The 25,151-nt window shown below is 38.7% G+C and overlaps 1 protein-coding gene across 1 annotated transcript; it reads right to left on the bottom strand.

Moving 5' to 3' along the window:
- Positions 1-15,235: 15,235 nt before the first annotated feature.
- On the bottom strand, positions 15,236-16,783 carry LOC142615619 (organic cation/carnitine transporter 2-like). Its single transcript, XM_075788360.1, has one exon. It carries the CDS (start codon positions 16,781-16,783, stop codon positions 15,236-15,238), a length of 1,548 nt encoding a protein of 515 aa, XP_075644475.1.
- Positions 16,784-25,151: the final 8,368 nt, after the last annotated feature.

Consider the following 25,151-nt stretch of genomic DNA (forward strand, 5'->3'; position numbering starts at 1 on the left):
AAAGCTCTGATAACTCTGGCTTGTAGAATTATTATTTAAGATCTGATGGTCTTGTGCCCATTAAACTGTATTAGGATAAAATTTGACTAACTCAACCATGCAATTAATAGCACCACAATGTATACAAATCATGGTATGCCATGATAATACATGGAATTTGCCGACTCCATCATGGTAAGTCATGACAAACAAGCAACTTGCAACTATTTTCTAAAAGTGGGTTTAGGCTTGTTCCTATCTCTCTTTATTCTAAAAAAATTTAAATTAAATTAAATATTTTACCGTTTATTTAATTGATTGATCACTGGGCTGGACCTTAAAGGTTAATTCAATAATTACCACCACTCCCCATTGGTACGGTAGTCACTCTACAAATATAAATACTTGTGGGGTGTGGGGGGCAAGAAGTTGGGTTTAAGTCTCTAGAAAAGAGCTTCACATACATATACACTTAATAAATTGATTCAAAAATATTGAAAACTAAGTTTGAACCTTTTATTTTATTTTTGAAAAACAAAACACAGAATTTGAACTTGATACTATAGAATGTCATCTCTGTCCTAAGATCAGTAATTTTTGCTTTGTTTAGGCAACACACTCCTTTGGACATGATGACAGGCAAAGAGGATACTTATCCCTAAACCTTCTCTTTGTCTATTCCTAAAAATCAATTATAATTTATCCTTCACCCAATAACATTTATTTCGTTTGTCTAATTCTGATATATTAAAACTTTGCCTCAAACCCATGAACCAATATTTCTCTCCCCTCTCTCCGTACATGTGTGTATTAAAATATTTAGTATTCTAAAAAAATAAATAAATAAATAACTAAATCTATCCATCACAAAGGCAGCCTCATTAACACATGCAGCCAACAATTTCTATCTTCTAGCATTAATCGGATTCACCAAGTGTGGGGAGTAAAAGGACCCTGATGGGGATGTGGGCCTTTGGGCCATGCTAAGGAAGGCCAACCTGCTCTTGGGTTTAGAACTGTTTAGTACTACGGGTCGGCCCATACGCCGAGGATCCGAGGATCTAGCCGAGGATGAATTTCCCTTCGGACGGACACCGGAGAACTCGGGATTTCATGGTAAAGGTTAGGGAATGACACGGTCAAGACCAATGGTTAAAGGGGGTGAACCCTTGAATGTCCTAGAAGCACCGATGTTAGAGAAATATCAAAGATAAAGGCTGCTACCTCCACATTAAAGACCCTGCACCTACCACCCTGGCCGCATTAATGGGGAAGTGACACCTGAACAGTGGAAGGGAAACTTTTGGTTACTATTCAAAGGATTCAAAGGCACTGAGAAAAGAAATATCTAGGCTAAGGGGGAGTTGGGGCAACACGTGTACAATGTATCAAAAAGAAGAGTATTTAAGGAGCAACTTAGAACAGAAATAGGGATTCACTTTTTTGGTAATCTAAAAAGGAAAAGAAACAAAGAGCAAGAAATAATATAAGAACAACTCTTGGCATACGTCCGAGGAGGTTGATTTACAATATTCCTTGTTATTTCCAGGTGTTTATAATCTGTGGCTTGTCATTTAACCCTCACATACTTCTAACCTGGATTTCAAGCCCACACTCTACAAATTCATATTGTTTAAGGCTCATTGGGCCTGAACCCGTAACTGTTCTTGGGGCCAGGTGCAATTGTGCACTTACAATTGGCGCCGTCTGTGGGGAACCTAGTCTAGAAGAGGTAGGGATATTATGGTAGGCTTAGGCTCTTACCATGCAGAGTCACAGGGATCACAACCGGAAGATCATTTCGAACGTCTTGAACGTCGAAGGGATCGTGAAGGGAGTGTCCATACAGAAACCCAGGCGCTAGCCATACTCATGGCGGGGGTAGCACCACCCACGAGGAGGGTTCTAAATCCATGCAGAAGGAAATCAATTGTTTGAAGAGGAAGTTATGCCGTGCTAAACGTAAGTTTTCACCATCCTCGTCTAATTCTTCTTCGGAGAAGGGTAGGGGAAGTGGCTACAGTTCAAGGTCGCGCTCCCCCACCAGTGCAACATCCTCCGGTGAGGAGGACGACCAGCCAACCCGCAGACGTAAGAAGCTTCATTCTAGGGGCTTAGGCAACGATACTATGAGTAGGGCGTTGCACCAACTCTCTAAATCTCCGTTTTCATGGAGGATTGAGAGGGGGAGGCTTCCCAGGAGGTTCACCCAGCCCACCTTTACCATCTATAATGGCCGGACTGATCCGGTGGAGCACGTGAGTCACTTCAACCAGAGGATGGCAGTGCACTCTCACAATGAGACTCTGATGTGCAAAGTTTTCCCCTCCAGCTTGGGACCTGTGGCTATGAGATGGTTTAACGGTCTCAAATCGGGGTCTGTAGGCTCGTTTGGGGAGCTAACTAGGGCATTCGCTTCGCGGTTCATTACGTGTAGCAGAGTCCCTCGACCATTGGACTCGCTGCTATCCATGGCCATGAAGGAAGGGGAGACACTGAAAGCATACTCCGACCGATACTGGGAGATGTTTAACGAGATAGATGGTGACTTTGATGAGGTGGCGCTTAATACCTTTAAGGTAGGTCTTCCTACTGACCATGACCTAAGAAAGTCTTTGACGAAAAAGCCCGTCCGTAGTGTACGCCGCCTAATGGATCGTATTGATGAGTACAAAAGGGTAGAGGAAGACCAGAAGCAGGGGAAGGGAAAGGAGAAGGTTATCCCGCAAGAGAGAAGGGATTTCAGGTCGGACAGATATCACAACAACAAGCCGAGGAGGGATTACTTTGGACAATCAGGCTCGGCAGCACCTCAGGCTGTAAATACTGTGTTCCGAGAACCAGTGCATCAGTTACTAGAAAAAGTTCGTAAAGAGCCCTTCTTCAGATGGCCCAGCAAGATGGCAGGGGACCCCGCGAAAAGAAATCAAAATCTCTTTTGTCAGTACCATCAGGATGTGGGCCACACTACCGAGAACTGTCGGACCCTGTGGAACCATCTGGAGCAACTCGTCAGTGAGGGAAAGTTAAAGCAGCACTTGTGTCAGCCCACTGGGCAGGTCAGTCAAGTGGGCTCAAATAACCAGAGGAACAATTCATCTCAGCCAGCATTGGGAACAATTAATGTTATCTTCGCTGCACCTGGTAGGACCAGCTCAGGTCCCATTAGGGTGATGGCGGTTTCCCATCCTCAGGCTGAGGATGTGGGTAGCAGGTCGAAGAGATTAAAGGGCACTTTACCCGTCTTGGGTTTCTCCGAGGAGGATAAGGTAGGGACTATCCAGCCCCATGACGATGCTCTTGTGGTTACCCTCAGGATAGGGAACTATGATGTGAGAAGGGTGATGATAGATCAGGGCAGCGGTGCAGATATCATGTACCCTGATCTATTTAAGGGGCTAAGGTTGGAATTGGAAGATCTAACTCCTTACGACTCCCCACTTATAAGCTTCGAAGGGAGAGTCGTCGTGCCGAAGGGACAGATCCGTTTACCCGTTCAATCCGGCACAGAAACGGTTGAGGTGGATTTCATTGTGGTTGACGCGTACTCTCCATATACAGCCATCCTCGCCAGGCCATGGCTGCACGCTCTGGGAGCTGTCTCCTCTACCTTGCACGTTAAGGTTAAATTCCCCTCGGGGGAGCATGTTGAGGAAATCCTCGGCAGCCAGGTAGTGGCCAGGCAATGCATATCGGTTGCGGTGCTTTGTCAGTCAGAAATTGAGTCATCAACTTTGCCCATCCAGGAGTCATAGCAATTAACAGCTCCGGAGGCACCTGGAGCGATGACAGGAGATGAGGCTGTTTGTGAGGAGTTAGAGAAGTTTGTAATAGCAGATGATCCAGAGAGGTTCTTCCAAGTTGGCATACGTTTGCCACACCAAGAGAAGATGGAGTTGTTGGAATTTCTGAAGAATAATATAGATGTCTTTGCGTGGGACCCCTATGAGGCTCCAGGCGTAGATCCGAGCTTCATTTGTCATCGTTTAAACGTCAATCCTGCCATTGTTCCGAGGAGGCAGCCACCTCGGCGATCTTCCCGAGAACATTCTGAGGTTGTGAAGGAAGAGGTTCTTAAACTCAAAAGGGCGGGGGCTATCAAAGAAGTTTCTACCCTGAGTGGTTGGCTCATACTGTTGTTGTTAAAAAGAAGAACGGCAAATGGAGAGTATGTGTGGACTTTACTGATCTGAACAAGGCCTGTCCTAAAGATTCGTTCCCGATGCCACGTATTGATCAACTGGTAGATGCTACTGTCGGACATCCTCGGATGAGTTTCTTGGACGCCTTTCAGGGTTACCACCAAATTCCCTTGGCGTTGGAGGATCAGGAGAAGACTGCTTTCATTACTCCAACTGGGAACTATCATTATAAGGTCATGCCATTTGGGTTAAAAAATGCTGGGGCTACTTACCAAAGAATGATGACCCGGATGTTTGAACAGCAACTGGGGAGAACCATTGAAGTGTACGTGGATGATATGGTGGTGAAGAGTAAGACAGTACTTTCACACATGACAGATCTGGCCGACACCTTCCAGATGCTAAGAAAGTATAAGCTGCGCCTTAACGCCTCCAAGTGTTCTTTTGGCGTGGGGTCTGGAAAGTTTTTGGGATATATGATTACTCATAGGGGCATAGAGGTAAACCCAGTGCAGGTTAAGGCTATTCAGAATTTGCAGCCGCCTTGGAACCCAAAAGAGATCCAGAAATTAACCGGAATGATTGCTGCGTTGAATAGATTTATCTCTCGATCAGCTGACCGATGCCGTCCTTTCTTTCAGTTGTTGAACAAATGGAAAGGGTTTCAATGGACCGAGGACTGCGAGATAGCTTTCCAACAGCTTAAGCAATATCTTTCTCGGCCACCTATTTTGTCTCGTCCCGAGGCGGATGAGGTTTTGTTCGCTTATTTGGCAGTGGCCGTCCATGCGGTGAGCCTGGTCCTTATAAGGAATGAAAGCGGGGTGCAAAAACCGGTCTATTATGTTAGTAAGTCTTTGAATGAGGCCGAGGTGCGCTATCTGCCCTTGGAAAAAGCGCTTCTGGCCGTAGTCCATGCCACGCACAAACTTCCTCATTATTTCTAGTCTCATACTGTGGTTGTTCTGACTCAACTGCCTCTCAAGGCAGTGTTACGCAGTGCTGATTACTCTGGCAGGGTGGCAAAATGGGGAACCATTTTGGGAGCCTTTGATGTCAAGTACAAGCCTCGCACCTCGGTGAAGGGTCAGGTCCTCGCTGACTTGGTAGCGGAGTTTACCGAACCATTGTTAGAAGAAACTCCAAAAGAAGCACACATGGATGAAAAATTAGTTGGTGTGATCACGGCCGCAGTGCCCTCGGCTTGGAGAGTGTATGTGGATGGGGCTGCTAATCAGAGAGGGTCTGGTGTTGGACTTGTTCTAATGTCCCCTGAAGGAATTGTCTTCGAAAAATCTTTGAGATTGGCATTCTCGGCTACTAATAATGAGGCCGAATATGAGGCAGTCTTGGTAGGCATGCAGATGGTACGTAAGATGGGTGGGAAGGAAATTCATGTCTTCTCAGACTCTCAACTGGTGGTCGGCCAGGTCACGGGGACCATGGAGGCTAGAGATCCAAGGATGCAAGAATATTTGTCCCAAATCAAGCGCCAACGAACTGAATTTGACTCCTTCGCATTAACTCATATCTCACGGAGCGAAAACACCCATGCAGACTCCTTAGCTATGCTGGCAACGTCCTCGGCTCAAGGTTTACCTCGGATTATCCTCGTTGAGGATTTACTAGAACCCTCTCTTGCTACTACCAACGCGCTTCGCATTCATCTGATAAGGCCTGGGCCTAGTTGGATTGACCCAGTTACAGCTTTCCTTAAAGATGATATTCTTCCTGAGGACAAATCTGAAGCAGAAAAGATACGTCGAAAGGCGCCACGTTTCTAGTTGTCCGAGGACCAGAAGCTGTATAAACGATCCTTTTCAGGACCGTACTTGTTGTGCGTGCATCCCGAATCAACAGAGTCATTACTGGAGGAATTGCATGAAGGAATTTGTGGGAGCCACACTGGGGGAAGGTCCTTAGCCCATAGAGCCCTGACTTAGGGTTATTGGTGGCCCAATATGCAGAGGGAGGCTCAGGACTATGCCAAAAAATGTGATCAATGCCAGAGGTTCGCCCCTAATATTCATCAACCTGGAGGGGTTCTCAACCCTCTCTCTAGTCCTTGGCCTTTCGCACAATGGGGATTGGACATAGTAGGGCCATTTTCGAGGGCTGCAGGAAACAAAAGATGGCTGCTCGTAGGGACAGACTACTTCACTAAGTGGGTTGAAGCTGAGCCCTTAGCCAATATCCGAGATGTTGATTCCAAGAAATTTATATGGAAAAATATTGTCACTAGATTCGGTATACCACATACACTTGTCTCGGACAATGGCGTTCAATTTGACAGCAAGGCCTTTAGGCAATATTGTGGTGATATGGGTATCATAAATAGATACTCTACCCCAGCTTATCCTCAGGGAAATGGGCAAGCTGAGGCCATTAACAAGGTCATAGTCAACGGGCTCAAGAAGAGGTTGGACGATGCGAAAGGCAGATGGGTAGAAGAGCTCCCTCATGTTCTGTGGACGTATCGGACCACACCGCGTAGGTCCACTGGAGAAACGCCTTTCTCTATGACTTATGGAGCCGAGGCGGTGATACCTCTGGAATCTGGTTTTCCTACTCTAAAGACGAGTTCTTTTAGCCCAGAGAATAACAAGGGACTCTTGGAGAAAGATCTTGATTTACTTGAGGAACGGCGTGAGGCAGCTATGGTCCAAATGGCTTACTATCAACAGAAGCTAAAACGAGGATATGATGCCCACGTGAAGCTAAGGCCACTTGCACCTGGTGATCTTGTATTAAGAAAGGTCGTGGGCACCTCTAAAAACCTAGCTTGGGGTAAGTTAGGACCCAACTGGGAGGGCCCCTACCGCATTGTTTCAATGGCAGGCATAGGGTCATATCGGCTAGCTGATCTAGATGAAAAAATTGTACTACGCCCATGGAATGTAAATAATCTTAGAAGGTATTATTATTAATAAAATTCGCTTTTGTAAGTTAGCATTTCAAAGTTATGAGAATCTCTAACGCTTGAAGCTATTATTCTAAAAGAATCAAACAGAAACTTGGTTAAGTGCAGTCCTCGGACCACAAACCTTGTGGAAATTGATGTCTTGTCATTTGTTAAACAGAACCTTAGTTATGCCGGGTCTTCGGACCTCCTGCTTTGGGAAAATTAACATTTGAAGTTATCATTTTTAAGAATCAAACAGAAACTTGGTTAAGTGCAATCCTCGGACCACAAACCTTGTGGAAATTGATGTCTTGTCATTTGTTAAACAGAACCTTAGTTATGCCGGGTCTTCGGACCTCCTGCTTTGGGAAAATTAACATTTGAAGTTATCATTTTTAAGAATCAAACAGAAACTTGGTTAAGTGCAGTCCTCGGACCACAAACCTTGTGGAAATTGATGTCTTGTCATTTGTTAAACGTAACCTTAGTTATGCCGGGTTTTCGGACCTCCTGCTTTGGGAAAATTAACATTTGAAGTTATCATTTTTAAGAATCAAACAGAAACTTGGTTAAGTGCAGTCCTCGGACCACAAACCTTGTGGAAATTGATGTCTTGTCATTTGTTAAACAGAACCTTAGTTATGCCGGGTTTTCGGACCTCCTACTTTGGGAAAATTAACATTTGAAGTTATCATTTTTAAGAATCAAACAGAAACTTGGTTAAGTGTAGTCCTCGGACCACAAACCTTGTAGAAATTGATGTCTTGTCATTTGTTAAACAGAACCTTAGTTATGCCGGGTCTTCGGACCTCCTGCTTTGGGAAAATTAACATTTGAAGTTACAATTTTTAAGAATCAAACGAAAAATTGGTTAAGTCTTATCTTCGGACCACGACTTTGATCAAAGTTAACTTCTTATTATGTCTGGGTGTTAATGCGTTGCTCTTTATTAACTTGGATCTTAAGTTTTATATCTTTAAGTGTTAAGCAAATTTGTGTAAGGAACGGTCCTCGGACCTTACATCCTACTAGAAAAGGTGTTGTACATTACAAGGGTTTAATCGTTATATGAGATCTTCTCTTCTTTTTTAATCAAAGGCATTGTTTAAATATCTCAACCATATCACCTTCTGTTAAATCTTTAATAATGTGCGTATGATTATGTGGAAGTTATGATTGTGCAATCCTTGGAGTTAAATTTGTTTACTCTAAGAAACTTTTGTTATGTATTAATGGGAAACTTTTGCGATAAATATAAAAAGAATAAAGTAAAAACAGATGCAACACGAGTAAAAATCAAATAAAGTTGTTCTTCATTAATCATTTGGACATGCATTACATATAAAGGCTGAACATGGAGAAAGAGAAGCCCTAAGTTAAGTCCTAAGCTTTTGGAGGAGGATCTTGCTGAGAAGTGCTGGTTCCCTCTGTCTCTTTCAACTCCAACTCAAAAGGAGACAGAACCTTTTTTTCTTTGTCTGCTACTTTCGTTGGAGGGACATTGGACTCCATGGCTTGGCTAAGGCCCTTCTCGGCATCTCCGCCTCCTTCCTTGTCTTTATTGGAACCCGAAGGTTCTGTAGGATCTGGAATTGGCTTCGGGACCATGGGAGGAAGAGCAGGAAGAGTTGTCTCAGGGGTAGGAGTAGCAGCAGGAGCCTCTTCAATCTCCTGTATCTCCAGGGGAAGCCAAATGCTCTCGGACTTCCTCAGATCCGAAGATAGAGGAACTCCTGCTACGTTTAAAGCTTCCCCCCAGACCTTCTGACAGTACTCCCGGCACAAAGCCGCGAAGGCCTCTGTCAGTTGCTCCTCGGTTGTTGCTACCCCTTCCTCGTAGCTCGTCTGCTTGGCAGCCTCAAAAGAGCGTTGGAATGAGCTGGCTTCTTCCTTCATCAGCGCAAGTTCCTTTTTTAAATCCGAGCACTCCCTTTGGGCTTGGGAGAGCTCTTCATCTCTTTCGCGAAGGAGCTTACGCTACCCTTCTATCTGGGTCTTCATGGTCTTCAAGTTTGACTCGACCCCATTTTTCTCTCTCCTCAGCTCAGCCACCTCCGAGGTAAGCTTTTCGTTCTCAGCAAGAGCAGTGCCCAAGGACTTCTCAGTCTCCAGCCTAATCTCTAGCTCAGTCCTGGCCTTCTTCCGAGTGTCTTCTATAAATTTCTCGGCTACAAAGACCTCCTGAATGGCCTGTAACAAAGTGTGATGGAATCAGGAATAATAAACAACTTATGAATATTGTTAAAAGTGGAATCTTCCTAAAAAGGGGTAGACTTACCAGCGCTAAATCCCTTTTTAAAGAGAGGAATAGTTGTGGCTGGGTCATTTTTTCCAAGGTCTCCATGTCCTTGGGCAACAGAAGAGGGCGCTCCAACACTTCGGCCAAGTGGTGGGCATGGCCTTGTTGAACCGCCCTTATACTGGACTGGCAGGAGATGGGTGCGCCGTCCAGTCTTAAGTCGGAGGACCAGGTGGTCGGTGCTCGGCGCACTTCGGCCTCGTCCCTGATTTCCCCACTTTCAACTGAGCGGGCCCTACCCTTGCCTTTGTCCAGCTTCTGCTGCTGAACCGGTGGGAGTTGTTGCCGCGGTTTCTTGGGGTCTTTGCTGATCATCCCCTCGGCCTTCCCCTTTCTCTTCTTTTTGGGATCCTCGGCTGGAAGTTTTGGCTCAGCTGGAGGAGGAGGAGGTGGCAAAGTTTGAAGAGCTTTAGACCCCCCCGTCTTTTTCTCGGCGACCTTCGCACCTCTCTTGACTAGGAGATCTTGCATCCTATCCATGTCTTCCTCGGCTTCGTCTTCCGGTTGGGCAACTACGAACCCTACAATTTCGGAGGCCTCGGTAGCTTCTTCCTCCTCGTCTGAAAGCACGACGAATTGATTCCCTCGAGGTCTTTCGGTGTCTTCGAATTGGAATTGATCTATCTCTTAGTCTAGTGTATGAGAAGAAGACACCTGCTCCTCTGGAACAATAGTTGCCTGGGAATGTACGGCGAGGGAAATTGCCGCTATGGCCTGGTTGTACAAGACGGTGTTAGGGGCGTCAGGGAGATCGTGGTCGTCCAAAAAGTGGGGCCGGGCTACGTTTATTCTCCTTCGTCTTCGGTCACCGGCGACAATGGCGTTTTCTATCTCTTGGAAGTCCGAGGAAATGGGATCGTACCCTAGGATCAGATGAGCGGCCCTAAGTTGTAGATCTTCGCTAACGAACACCTCGGAGCGCAGTACTCGGTTTAGGTCTGCGACGTTACAGTGACTCAAACGAGGGCGCACGTGTTGTTTATCTGCAAAAAAGACATCAAAACAAACAAGTCTGGTCAGATTCACACAGATATGTAATAAGTTTAAGTAAACATGAATACGCATTTTTGTGTGTGTTAGAGGAAGTTGTGTTGTGGGGAGATTAATCCTATGGCATCGCACCTGGGTCCCCCCACTCAACTGGGCAGTGGAGGCCGTCGTGCCAGTTCCCAGAGACGATCAGGTGGTCGTCCTTCATGCCTTTGTTGGATTTGGGCAGACAGGAGATCAGCCTAACGATACTAGAACGGGACTTAATGTAGTAACCTACATTGGAGAGTTTATGGGACTCGTACAGAAAGACGACATCATGCCAGGAGAGGTTTAGACCCATTTGCTCGTTTAGAGCATCGACGCTACCCAAAACTCTAAAAACGTTTGGGAGGCATTGATCGGGACATAACCGGTGGTTGCGAAGGTACTCCCTAGTTATAGGTTTCATTGGGAGGGTCATCCCACCCTCTATAAAGGCTATCATTGGGATGATAACCTCTCCCTCCTTCTTAGAATCGGCCACGGCTTCCGCCGGACAATATTCTAGACCTACGTCGCTGGGAATACGGTACTTGGCCCTAAAGCCTTCCATCCCAGCGGCGGTATCAACTAGACACTTGAATCTTCCCATTACAGAGGAACGAAAGAATAAACTCTAAGAGGGAGAATGTTTATAGGGACAGTCGAGGACAAGGTCCGAGGAGAAAAGGTTAAGAATAGAAAGAGTAAGAACTTACAAAGTTAAAGGTGTGCAAATTTCCACGGTTTTCTGCAGGTAAAGTATGATGGCTGATGTTTTGATGGGATTAGCCCCTGAGGAATTAAATGAAGGCGCAGGTTCCCGAAGAGTCACGACGTGCGGAAAAGCGGCCTCGAAATTACATTTGTCCCGCCCAAATTTTCGTGGAGTAACGAGGACCGTTGGATGCCCATCTCGCCGTTGAACGTGGGGGACAAAGTGTAACTTATAGTAATAAATGCGCGCATTTTTGAAAATAAAACCGCCAAGTGGCATCTTCTGGGACGCGAAACGATTTCCACACGTGCAACCATTTACGAAGTGTGTAGAGTAAGTTCTCGTCAGATCAAAACCCTATTTTTCTCCTCGAACGTCGAAAATTAGAGTTTTTAGGTGCTATTGTGGGGAGTAAAAGGACCCTGATGGGGATGTGGGCCTTTGGGCCATGCTAAGGAAGGCCGACCTGCTCTTGGGTTTAGAACTGTTTAGTACTACGGGTCGGCCCATACGCCGAGGATCCGAGGATCTAGCCGATGATGAATTTCCCTTCGGACGGACACCGGAGAACTCGGGATTTCATGGTAAAGGTTAGGGAATGACACGGTCAAGACCAATGGTTAAAGGGGGTGAACCCTTGAATGTCCTAGAAGCACCGATGTTAGAGAAATATCAAAGATAAAGGCTGCTACCTCCACATTAAAGACCCTGCACCTACCACCCTGGCCGCATTAATGGGGAAGTGACACCTGAACAGTGGAAGGGAAACTTTTGGTTACTATTCAAAGGATTCAAAGGCACTGAGAAAAGAAATATCTAGGCTAAGGGGGAGTTGGGGCAACACGTGTACAATGTATCAAAAAGAAGAGTATTTAAGGAGCAACTTAGAACAGAAATAGGGATTCACTTTTTTGGTAATCTAAAAAGGAAAAGAAACAAAGAGCAAGAAATAATATAAGAACAACTCTTGGCATACGTCCGAGGAGGTTGATTTACAATATTCCTTGTTATTTCCAGGTGTTTATAATCTGTGGCTTGTCATTTAACCCTCACATACTTCTAACCTGGATTTCAAGCTCACACTCTACAAATTCATATTGTTTAAGGCTCATGGGCCTGAGCCCGTAACTGTTCTTGGGGCCAGGTGCAATTGTGCACTTACACCAAGATAATTATCTCCCAGCTCAAATGATATATACACGGAACAAGTGTATGTATATATGGTGTAATATTTTCTTGCCTTTATTAAAGAGTTTTTAAGACCTCACCTTTCTAAATACATTTACACCTCTTACCCAACTTATTTTTAGATAAAAATAATACAACTCAAAATAAATTATACAATACTAACACGCTAACTAATGATAATCAACTTGTACGAAAATACCATATCCATGTGAAACAAGTAAAGAACTAACTAAAAATGATGCTGTGATCTTGACATGTCCATTGCACAAGCAGGGGGAGAGCTATGTTTTTTTTTTCTTTCCTCTCCCCCCTCCCCAAGCTAATTGTTCAAAAAAATTAATAGCCAGTAAAAAATAGGTTCTTAAGAATTTTTGTAAGAACTAGCCCCATTTCTCCTTGTGCCATTCAAATTTACTTAATTACATTGACTTTTTTAGTGTTTCCCCATCTCTCCCAATGTGGTCAATACTGAACCAGTACCGGCCGGTATGTACTGTACCGGTATGTATACCAATATCGAAAACCAAAATTTCGTACCGATTTAAATACTAGCCGATTTCGGGCAATACCAGCCAGTGCAAAAAAAAAAAAAAAAGTTTAGTTTTGTAATTTTTGATTTTTTTTTTTAAAGGCAGAATGGTAACTTATTTGCACTAAGTTATTAGTGTTATTTGTTTCTTAGTATGCAATAAACAATTAAGTTTTCTATTTCTTATATTGTTTTTTTTTTCTTTTAATTGATGCTAAAGTCTAAAACCAATGTTTTATGGTAAACTTTTATATTTATTATAATATATATATATAACGGTAAACCTAAAACAGTATATTAGTATTGACCAGTACTGAAATATATTGTTCCACTGGTCAAACAGGTACAACCTCTAGTATAAGATTGACTCCTTTGATCTCTCCTCTCCCAACATGCCATAACAAGCCCACAACTTTTATGAGTTTTACTATTAGCTTCTCTTAGAGCACTAGCATTGAGGGTGTAAAACCCCCCCAGTTGCTATTTTAGCAACTAGACCCTTAAAAGCATGCTCAATCCAAGTATAAATCAGCACCTAGTTATTGGCTAGTGTAATTTCACTTCTATTTATTTAACCAATTGATATTCTATATTCATTATTTTTATCTAGTATTTCGTTTTAACATACTCAAACAGCCATAGTTAGGTAGGATTTAACGGTATGATAAACCCATGTAATGCTAGATTACAACATATCGTACCAATAATACCATTTCGCACACAATTGCCCACGAATTCGCTGGCTTGTACTCAAGCTTTAGCTACACTCAGAGCGAGCTTAATGTTTTGCATGAGTTTACATGAACAAGGCAAACCACCAGATCTTGAGTAATAAAGTCCCAATATAAAATTTGCAAATAAATGTATTGCATTTTGGTGTGCAATTATTAAATTTATAGGTTGTAAGAGGCCTAGTAAGTCTTGAATATATTTGAACTCTAATTCAAGTTCAAAAATAACAAAGTTTGAGTAATCTCGATTCATGCTCGACCTGGGATTTGTGCATATCTACTATCAGATTGGTTTCAATAAATCATCATGAAGCTAGGGTTTCATAGTTTTCAAGTCAAGATACAAATGCAATCCTAAGGCACATTTTTCAGGACATTTGTTGAGTTGTGTGATGTACACAAGTAATGAAGGTTTTTATCTCTAGAAGCATCAACCAGAGATCAAAGTACATGATTTTGAAGTTTTGATGATCTGGATAAAGCCGTGGTGCATCCAGTTAACAAAAAGTGGTTGGAGTGAACTCGATCTCGAACAGGTGTTGTTGGTTCTAGGCCTATCCATGGTTCAAGTCGGATCAGGTTTTGGCTCAACCCGCATTTGACCGGAACTGATCAGGTGGAGCCACCATCAACCCGCAGCCAACCAGGAGGAGAATTGGATCAGGCCGGTCAGAATTTCAACAGATATCAGGCAAATCGGTAGGGGTTGAAGATCTAGAAAACAGCAAGAATCCAACGAGAAAAGATGAAAATTTGCCAAATTTCGACTAGAAAAAAATTGCAAAACGGCCTAAATCAAGCAAGATCTCGTCAGATCCAATGAGATCTCAGCCATTTTCAACAAGATGTCGGCTAGATCTAGCAAAATCACACCAAATCTAGCTAGATCTTCCAGAAAAAATCATAGTATTCGCCGAAAAACATAGATGGAGGACTCACATACTCTATAGGTAGACTATCTTGAAAAAATCCCAGTATTCGTCGATCATTTTATTGCAAACTCTGTAGGTAGACTATCTTAAACATAATCTTTTTGACTTGCAATGACCTCTTCAAGCAATTCTTCAAAAAGACTGTTCATCATTTATCACCGCATTGGCTGATTCCATCACTATTTTGGTCTTGAGGTTATACACCCTATAGGCTTTGCTTGAGCTTGAGTATCCTAGGAAGATTCCTTTATCACTTTTGGCATCAACAAGCCTAGGAAGATTCCTCAATAAAAATAAAGGCATTGAACTTGTAATCAATTCATGAAAATAGCTACTTAGCCTCATAAAGGTTATTAGTTTTAAAATCTAATTGGAACATGACTAGTTTTAAAATCTAATTGGAATATGATGGTAAATTGCGTATTATAAATAGATTTTTGAAAGAGCTTATGATTTTCTATAAATTTCACTAGCTTTTTTCTAGAAAAAAAATTGAAAATTATAAACACTTTAAAATGTCTGGTAAAAATGTAAATTCAATGATAGCTGACCATAGCAATATATTATTGCACCGTCCATGATTTTATTCCAAAAAAAAAAAATCAATGTAATGATATCTGGTAGTCTATCCATGTTTTAGAACCAATGTCATGTTATTGTTGTGGTTTCTGTAGAAAATAAAAAGAAACCAAAAATTAAAATTAAAAATAATAATAAAAAGGGAAAAATGCTATGTATATATGTAGAATATAATTTGTTCTCTCCAGGGTGTGATTCATAATATGTAATGCATAATAGATAAATTCACACAATTTTATGATCCATGCGCTCTTGTTCATCCATGGTGTTACAAAGATTTTTACCCCTTGTCTCTGGCAAAATGATCACAATGAAACTACACAAAAATATTGTCAATCCAAAAGTTCCGAAAGATAGGAATTTACTTCTCTTCCCTGCTGAAGTCAATACTGGATCAAACACAGAACCAAACACAACTGCTTGCCTAACTAATGTTGTGGCCGAGTTCCTCACACTTGTTGGAAATAACTCAACAACGAATATCATCATCACATTATATGCCAAGGCAGCGCAGAAGAAAGATGCTAGTTCAAACCCAATCCGTATGCCTTCTGTACCACTGCCTACTACACCACAAATTATGCTGCATATGCCACTTATTATACATAAGGCAAACAATGAACCTTTCCTTCTCCACCTTGCTATAAAGAAAAGGGTTACTAAATTTGTAGGTATTAACATTGAGGCATTTAATATGACACCCAAATAAATGTTGAAACCCAAATTTCTTACACCGAATAACAAGCCAAAGTATACCAATCCAATGCCAAAACCAAATACCATAGTTGCTATTATCCGTTGCAAAGCCCATCTTCTCTTAAATAAGTCCTTCATCAATTTGTAAGGATTAAGTTTTGATATTTCTTGACCAAGATGAATGCTAGATAGGTATGAGTCTAAACTATTGCCTTCTATAGATGCAAGTTTTCTCAATATTGCTTTGGCTTCTATGTCACGCCCTTCCGTGAAAAGCCATCTAGGAGACTCATACACAAAAAAATAAGCAATGATGCAATATAAGATTGCTGGAATGGAAGTCCAGAGATAGAGAAATTTCCATGATGAACCTTTGTTCAAATAGGCCACAGCTGGTAAGCATAGTAACCCGAGCGAAAACAAGATAAATGTCATTGTCCCTATTTGGCCACGCCATTTTTTTCCCACCCTCTCACTTAACAAAATCAGAGTGCATGTATTAATTGATGCACGACCAAACCCGCTTAAAAGTCTCAAGCTCGAGTACATCCAAATGTTCATCGAGAATGCTGTGATAAGCGAGGCAAAACACATTATTAGGCATGAGAGGAAAAGCAAGTTCTTCCTACCAAAATAGAAATCACCAAGTGTAGCAAGACTGAATCCCCCAATTAAGTTGCCTACAAAGAAGGATGAAGCTGGAAGGCCTGTGATGAATGAACTAGCACATTCAAGACCCCATTCCGATATGATTGTCTTGTGAGAAGATTCATCCCAAGACCAAGCACCTTTTGGGAGTTGGCAAATATTGGAGCTTGGATTGCATGTTGTGTTGAAGTTGCAATGCCATTTTGGGTCAGCATCAGCAAAGATATTGATAAATGCTTGTTGTGCATCAAAAAACCCTAGGATTGCTACAAGGATGGCTTGAATGAATTGAGACCACCCAAAACTTCCTAAAATTTTTTCGATTGTCTCTTCTAGAGACAAGGAAGGAAGGTCTTGGTTGAGTCCTGGATTCGCTTGATCAGCAGAGTTAGTGCCCGTGAGATTATGGGCTGCAGTTGATATTTCCATAAAGCTCTGATGACTCTGGCTTGTAGGACTATTATTTAAGATCTGATGGTCTTGTGCCCATTAACCTCTATTAGGATAAAATTTGACTAACTCAACCATGTAATTAATAGCATCACAATGAATACGAATCATATGCCCACCTTTTGTGTTCTACATTATTTCCCACAAATCATGGTGTGCCATGATGATACATGGAATTTTGCCAACTCAATCATGGTAAGTCATGACAATACAAGCAACTTGCAACTATTTTTCAAAAGTGAGAGAAATTATTATTTACACCGAGAGGATTGTTGATGCGGTCCTCCCTAACCAATGAAATGATGTCATTTACGTAAATATATGTGTGAGTTTCCTAATCAGTACAAGAAATAAAAAAATAAAAATTACCAAATAATATCACATTTACATAAATAATAACATTTTATTGATTGGGAAGTCAGGGAGTACCACATCAGCAGTCTTCTTGATGGACCTAATAATTTCTTCAAAACTGGGTTTAGGCTTGTTCCTATCTCTCTTTATTCTCAAAAACAAAATTTTAATTAACTTATATGTTTTACAATTTATTTAATTGATTGATTGTTGGGCCGTACCTCAAAGGTTAATTCAATAATTACGTTTGAATCCCCATTGTTTCCAAAAGGTCATATTCCCCTGTATATTCCAAAAAAAAAAAAAAAGGATTCTCAAAAAAAAAAAAAGTACAAAAAAAAAATGAATCTGGTTTTCAGATTGTGACAATGTGGTCGAGGAATGACTAATTAAGTGACTAACCCTTTTTTTTTTTAAAAAAAACCTAAGCTCCCAAATTTTCCCACAAAAAAATACGGTCATATTCATTTTCCGGTATGTTTTAACCTCCTACAAGACACTTAGAAATGAAAACAAATAATTTGTTTTACTTTTTGGAATATAAATTTTCTATCTCACTTTTGTTTCCACTTTATGTTATACTAATTATGTTATTCTATGTTTTATTTTTGTTCATTTTCAATTTTACTTATTTTAAATTTTTAAAAAAAAGTCAACAAAAATATTTGGTATACCATGATTAATGGAATATAAAGTGGAATAGAAAATTCGTATTCTGTAAAAATATACTTCAGTTGCTGAGAAAGCGTGAAAATACTATTGACCTCTTTTAATTTTTTTAGGGGTTTCTTAGTAATTTTCTGATATTTAAGACACCCAAAAAAGCTTCGTTATAACAAATACTTTAAAATCATTAGGACGTATGAATTCATCAATGACAACAGCTCAAAGATCACAATCATGAATCCTTCAAGAGTGTACCTATATGCTTTGAAACCAATTGAAAAGATTATGTTTTGACTCCTATGATTATTAATTAACGGATTAAATAACTTGCGCTAATTAATCAATTATGTATTCAAGATAATCTTAGTTGATTTCCATAAACTAGCCTATCACCATATGAAAAGCAATAATAATAATGTGAAGGGGATAGAATATGATGACAAAGTGAAAAATCGATAAATCACATTCTAATGCTCTGTTTGTTTCAGCAATGATGTTTTCCAAAAAATGATTCTTGAAAAATGAATCATTTTCTATAAAAATATTTCATTTTCCAATGTTTGGTAATAATTTTAAATGAGTTGAAAGATAAACTCATAATTTCTCTTATATAGCTTGCTGTGAAATGGAGTTGTTTTCTAAAAAAAATTAGTGGAAAACAATCTCTAAAAATAAATATACTTTTTATGTTGATTAAAGATAGTTTTCCTTTGATTTATTTTTTTTTATGCTACCAAATACTAGAAAACACGGAAAACTATTTTTACATAAGATTTTTCATCGAAACAAATAAAGTATTAAAAGAAAACCATTACAAGGGTTCCCTAACTTAAGAAAGAATTCACTAAATAGAATTGAAGTTCACAGTCTATGATAAATAGAATAAGTAATGCTACAACCATAAACTATTTTACATCATTTCTACAAATTGTTGATATGGCAAATTTTAACTAATTCTTATCCAGACCCACCACTAACATCACATTTATATATATCAATAATCACTCAGCACATCAATAATTTGTATAAGCTAGAGTTTATAAAGTAGTTTGTAACTTTAGTATTTTCCAAATCGAATTTACAATTACAAAAGTATACACAAATTTTTTTTAAAAAAAATACAATTTTACCTGCTAAAATTTCTTTTTGGCAATTGACAACACCCAGAAACAGATAAATAGAACGAATTACAGCAGAAACAGAATTGTACATTTCATTGTTAAGGTTTTAGATAGTACAGTGAATAAACATTTCAAATTGTGACATTTAATTTGAATCATGAAATAAATCCATTTCGAGGATTATGAATTTAGGATAAGCTTTGATTTTAGTACAGCATAGAGCACAAAAAGTAATGGATCATGTTTATACTGATCTAGTAAAAGAGAGAGAGAAAAATTAATCTTTCGTTACACGTAATTGAACTAATAATTTCAAATCCTTCATCTATGTCTAGAATGCAGCACATACATGAATGGTTACACAGAGTTTCAGCTAAGGCAAATTTCCAATTCGTTACACGTAATTTTCTTTTTCTTTTTTTCCTTTTTTTTTTTTTTTAGTGCTGAACATGTTTTATCTGAAATGATGTGGCTTATGGATTTGACATTTTTTTTCAATGGTTTCTCAATGTTGGAAACTCATCTAAACTAGAATTTTATTTTTTGAAAACTGGCCTAAAACGAAGGAAATGCAAACACTTTATTTCATCTTCAGATTTACAAAATGGTCAAAAGTGTGTATCATAGTTATGTTGTCGTTGTGTGGACAGTGGACAGTGGACACCATGTCTCCATGAGTTCAGTCTTGAGGGTCTTGTCTTGCAAGCACCCGAAACATTTCCAAGTTGTGACTTGTGAATTGTGATGTGAGTGATGAGTATAAATTAAATGAATTAGTTTACCACCGATGATGGTGCTTGTCACTGTAAAGCATCTGCAATTGCATTGACGCCTGGAAAGACTACGCCCATTACCATCTTGTCAAACTAACAAGTTATGCTAAGGTTCAGAGCAGAGAATAATAAGTAAGAAGAATTTATAAGAATAAAAGTATAAAACATAACAGTAAGCTCCATTTAAAAAAAATAATAATAATACAATAACGTCGGGTGTATTGTGTGAGATTTAATTATAGAGATGACTTATTAGTTAAGAGGGATTGTATCGAAAAAATCATGGCTGAATTTAAATTTTTAGAACTTAGATGATAAAGTTTTATCTAAATTAAATTATTGTTAAATCTTGTCCCTTAGTCAAGAGTTTTGTAGCTTAATATCCTAATAAATTAAATATTAATTTAATAAGATACAACTTGAGAAAAAAACCAAAAACAAAAACCTAGGTTCTATGGAATTTGAGTTTATAAATTTTTGTAATAGACTTTTTGTTTGAAAAGAACTTAAATTTATTTTAAATTATTGTTAAATCATGCAACTTTAGGGGGGGGAACAAAAACAAAAACATGATTATTGTTAAATCTTATCCCTTAGTCAAAACGTGAATTTTATTTTTAGAAAGAAAACTTGGGTTTTTGTATAGGATTTAAGTTTAGAAATTTTTTTTAATAGACTTTTAGTTTAAATAGAATTTAAATTTATTGAAATTTAAATTATAAAACTTTACCTAAATTAAACAGTTGTTAAATATTATCCTTTAATTAAAGAAATATATCCTAACAAAAAATATATAATTAATTCACTAATTAGTGAGAATAACCACTTGTCACAATCATGAAAGGCCGTGACTGAATATATATATAAAAGATCTGAAAATTTTAATAATAGACTTGTAGTTATAATAGAATTTAAATTTCTATATCTTAGATGATAAAGTTGTATCTAAATTAAATTATTATCCTTCACTCTACTTTTTTTTATGGTGTCGTTCTAGACTTCTAGGTTCTCACTGATTAACTAGAAGAAAAAGAAATAATTAATGCGGTGACACACATATACGTAAGCATACAAATAGGCCAATGTGTCTAGTGAGTGCTAAAATAAAGAAAACACTATCTCCACGTCTTGCGCATAATATTAAAGTACTGAAATCTCAAATTAGTGATTCAAAAAAAAAAAGAAATCTCAAATTAGATTTTCTTTTCACATCAGCATTGTAAGTCTTTTTCTCTTTTCTCACTCTCTTTTTGTAAATAAAGAGTTGTTGCGATTGTTATTAAATGAAGGGAAAAAAAAATTATATCAGTTCCTGGCTATTCAAATCTAGATATATTCTTCTTCGTGTTTATAAATTGTAGCCGCTATAGTCCAAGAAAAAAAAAATCCATCTCGTTTGAAGGTTTGAGATTCACCAATAGTAGCCACCTTCATCGGTTGAAATCCACTGCAACTAAGCCAAAATCTAAAGTTGACCACACCCAAAACCCAAATTACAGCCCACATGTCATGCTTCTCCTCAAATCTTAGATCCAAAGTAACTGTGCTCCTCTACATATCAAAACCCAAACCCATACAACCATCTAGGGATGGCAATTTTGCTCCGCCTCTCTCCACTTCGCCCGGCGCATATTTTTCCTACCCCACAAAGGTGGTAGGGCGGGGATGAGGCAAGATTTGAGCATCGCACTACGGGGTGGGGCGGGGTGGAGATGGGTTTAGACTTTTTAGACCTATCTCGCCCTACCCCACGTTGCTAAAAGTCATAATTGTAAATTTTGCATACTCTATAACCCTACTATTTAAACAAACATATCAATATTAGCTTATTTTATTCTACCTAACGTGGTTCTCTACTTTTATTTTGTTATGTGTTATATTATGAGATTTTTTTTGTGATTGTCTTATTAAACACTTTGATATATTATTCAATTTTTTCTAAAAATTGATTTGATTTGATGGGATAAATTTAGTAGTAATTTCAAGTATATTTTTATGAATGAAATAGGTTTTATTAAAAAAAAAATTCATAAAAATTGTACTAGCTATAGGGCAAATTAACAAAAAGTAAAGTTCTACAGGTGAGGTGAGGCCTCACAGGGCCCTAAGAGGCAGGGATGGGGTGAGAAAGTTTTCCCCGTCATGCAAGGCGAGACAGGGCGGGACGGGAATGGAGTAAGACAAAACCATGCGGGACTGGGACGAAGACACCAGCTTTCGGCTTCTCCCTACCTCATTGCCATCCCTACCCACCCCATGTGTTACAAAGACATTTTGTGATTATTGGAGTTCTTGAGCCAAGTTTCTAAAATTTTTACAAATATCATCTTTTGATCTTATTTTATCTTATTTTTGTATGTATTTTTTGTTTTGGGAGGAGAGGGACATAAAAAGTATGCAAAAATACATTTTTACCCTTGTTTTTAACAAATGTAAGTTACGGAGAACAAACAGAGCTTACCTCAAGTAGGTAAGGTGACACTTTTTAAACCATAAGTAGGCATAGAGATTTCAAGTCAATCCACAAGTGAGTTTACTATAATTACGATTAACTATACAGATTGAGCTCAAAGCTTCACCCAGAAATTACCTTTCTTTGCTATCAAAATAACATAGATAAAATATAAAGTAACAAGTACAGTCTGTACACAAAACATCACATATCTCACACATTTTCTGTAATTCACCAATAGTAGTAGAAGCAAGTTAAAAATAGAGAAAGTTGAACCAAAAATAAATAAATATACAGAAATAAATATTTGATAACTATTATCAACATAATTTCATAATAATTTTAACATAACCTCAAAATTATGAATTGATTCATTTTGTTAAAACACACCAACAGTTAGAAAAATAAAAAATTCAGTAGTGTAGTTTATAAAAACCTCGAGAACTTGGGCTAAAAAATAAATCAATAAGGATTCATGGGCCTAGACCAAAATAAGGCCCAAATATAGTACACCAATCCAATGCCAAACCCAAGTCCCATACGAGTAAATCTGCTAATGCCCTTAGAAAAACCCATCTGCTCTTAAACAACGTCTTCATTGATATGTGAAGACCAAACTTAGAAGTTTTCTGTTCTCGAAGACTCGTTAACATGGAGAACTCTACTAGATTGCTGAAATGGAAATCCAAAGATAAAGAGCTCTCCATGAAGAATCCCAACTTACATAAGGCAAAAGCTATTAGCTGATAACCTATCACTTGTCCCCAAATCCATTTGGAAAATATTCTAATCATTGAATTATTATTCTAACACTTCCCATCACTTCAAAAATACATATTCAAATACCATAATAAACTACCATTTGTCTCAAAAGTTTAAGGTGTTTAACCATTATTCTAACAGTAATGATAATAATAATAATCCTTACATGGCCACACCACTATTTTTCCACAATTTATGTTAGTAAAAAGAGAACAAGTTATGATTGATGCACAGGAAAAACCCATTTACAAATCTCAAGACTGAATAAATCCAAATATTGGTGGACAAGATGGTTATAAGTGCAATGACAGACATTACCAAGCATGAGAGAAGGAGCAAGTTCTTGTAACCAAGAGATGAGTCACAAAGTGGCAACCACAAACACACCAATTAGGCAAGCCCATGAAGTTAAATGATGGAGGTAGGCTAGTGATGATTGAACTAGGTCATTCAAGGCCCATTCTAATGTGTTGGCCTTGTCAACAGGCCCATGCTATCAAGGAGATTTCCAAACATTGGAGCTTAAATATTTACATGTGATATTAGGATGGCTTGTATGAACTGGGCAGGCCCAAAAGCTCCTAAGCTTTTGGGTTTCATAGGAACAAAACAATGCTAGTGATTTAAAGTTGTGTTCAACAACTTGGCCTTTCGACATACTAGTTGGATGGCTACCATAGCTGCCCATTTAGTATTTACTTAGGACATTACTAAGGCCAGGAGGCCCGAGACTCAGGAGTACCTGACATAAATTGTCAATCTATGTTCACTAATTCAAATCTAGTGCATGAAATTTTACATTATCGAAAATTTTCTTCCACTAAAAGTTTACTACAGTAATTTTTTTTTTTTTTTTTAAATTCATAGAAAACATCCTCTGCAACGATCACTTTCTTACAATCTTGAACTAGGCAATTGAGAGGGAATTTTTTTTTTTTTTTTTTTTTTGGTATAATGGAGAGGATACTGTTCTATAACTGGAAAATGATCTTCTCCATTTTTCTTTCTTTTTTTTTTTTTTTTTTTAGAGAGTTTCAATATATGACGTCCGCTCCTGATAATAGCTCTTTATTATCAGACCAAGACACCAATCAGTTTAAAATAAGTTATCATTTCATATTTAGTATAATGAATTAAATAACGAAAGCCAAGTATGCAACTTCCCTCACACAAGTTTTAGTATTTAATATTCTTCTCACTTTCCTTATTGTTGGGATGCTTGGAAGTTGGATGTTAATCTTTTAATTATCAGTCACATATGAGCTCACCATAATCTAGGGGTGTCAATTTAGGTTAGTGTGTCGGGTTCATGTCGGGTCAAGGCAAGTGTATTCGACTAAATGGTTCAACCCTAACCCGACCCATTTAATAATCGTGTCATGATCTTTCAACCCTAACTTGATCTGTTAATAAGGCGGGTTGACCTGACCCAACCCATTTGACTCGCTTAATAAACAAGTTGTATTGGGTTGACACGAATGTAACACAACTCATTTCAACCTGCATAATATTAAATATAACATTCATCTAATTTTTTATTATTATTTTTTTTTTACATTCCAAAAGCAGTGCATACACTTCAAGTCTTCAACCCACATTCAAAATAATATAGTTCAACAAAAGTATAACATTCATCTAGAAATAAGCTCTTTACACTCTGAAATAAATGCATACAATTAAACCCAAATTCAAAATAACATAGTTTAACAAAAATAAAATAACATAATTTAACAAAAATATAATATCCTTGGAACTCGTCAAATGCTAAGTATCAATATTGAAAAAATTGGAGCAAATAGTAGGCTAATCCCGACTATGACTACGATTATCATCCATAGATTTTAGTTTATAAACTATCTCAATAAACTCACTTGCAAGATATGCAGACGGTGTCCAACACTAATACAAACACACGGCACAAGACAGAAGCTACAACCATGGCTTTAATCAACAATTGATATATCTCATATATTAACAACAGCACATGGGTTCAAAGTATATAGAACAAAAACATTATGTAGAAAAAATTACTGCTGAATTTTGAAATACTAAGAAAACGGTTTTCTTTAATTCTAAAGCTCACTAAACGCATGAGAGAGAGAGAGAGAGAGAGAGCAATAACCAGTTTGAAACTTTAAGTTTGAGAATTGAGCGTGAGACTATAAGATAGTAGAGTGAGTAGTACGGCTGAAATTAAAAAAATAAAAATAGATATTTAT

Source organism: Castanea sativa, chromosome 11 (assembly GCF_040712315.1).
Source record: "Castanea sativa cultivar Marrone di Chiusa Pesio chromosome 11, ASM4071231v1".
In the NCBI taxonomy this organism is placed as follows: Eukaryota; Viridiplantae; Streptophyta; class Magnoliopsida; order Fagales; family Fagaceae; genus Castanea; species Castanea sativa.

Bases quoted from the DNA above. Each gene is read 5' to 3' on its own strand.
- LOC142615619 (XM_075788360.1), bottom strand. From the start codon at position 16,783: ATGGAAATATCAACTGCAGCCCATAATCTCACGGGCACTAACTCTGCT.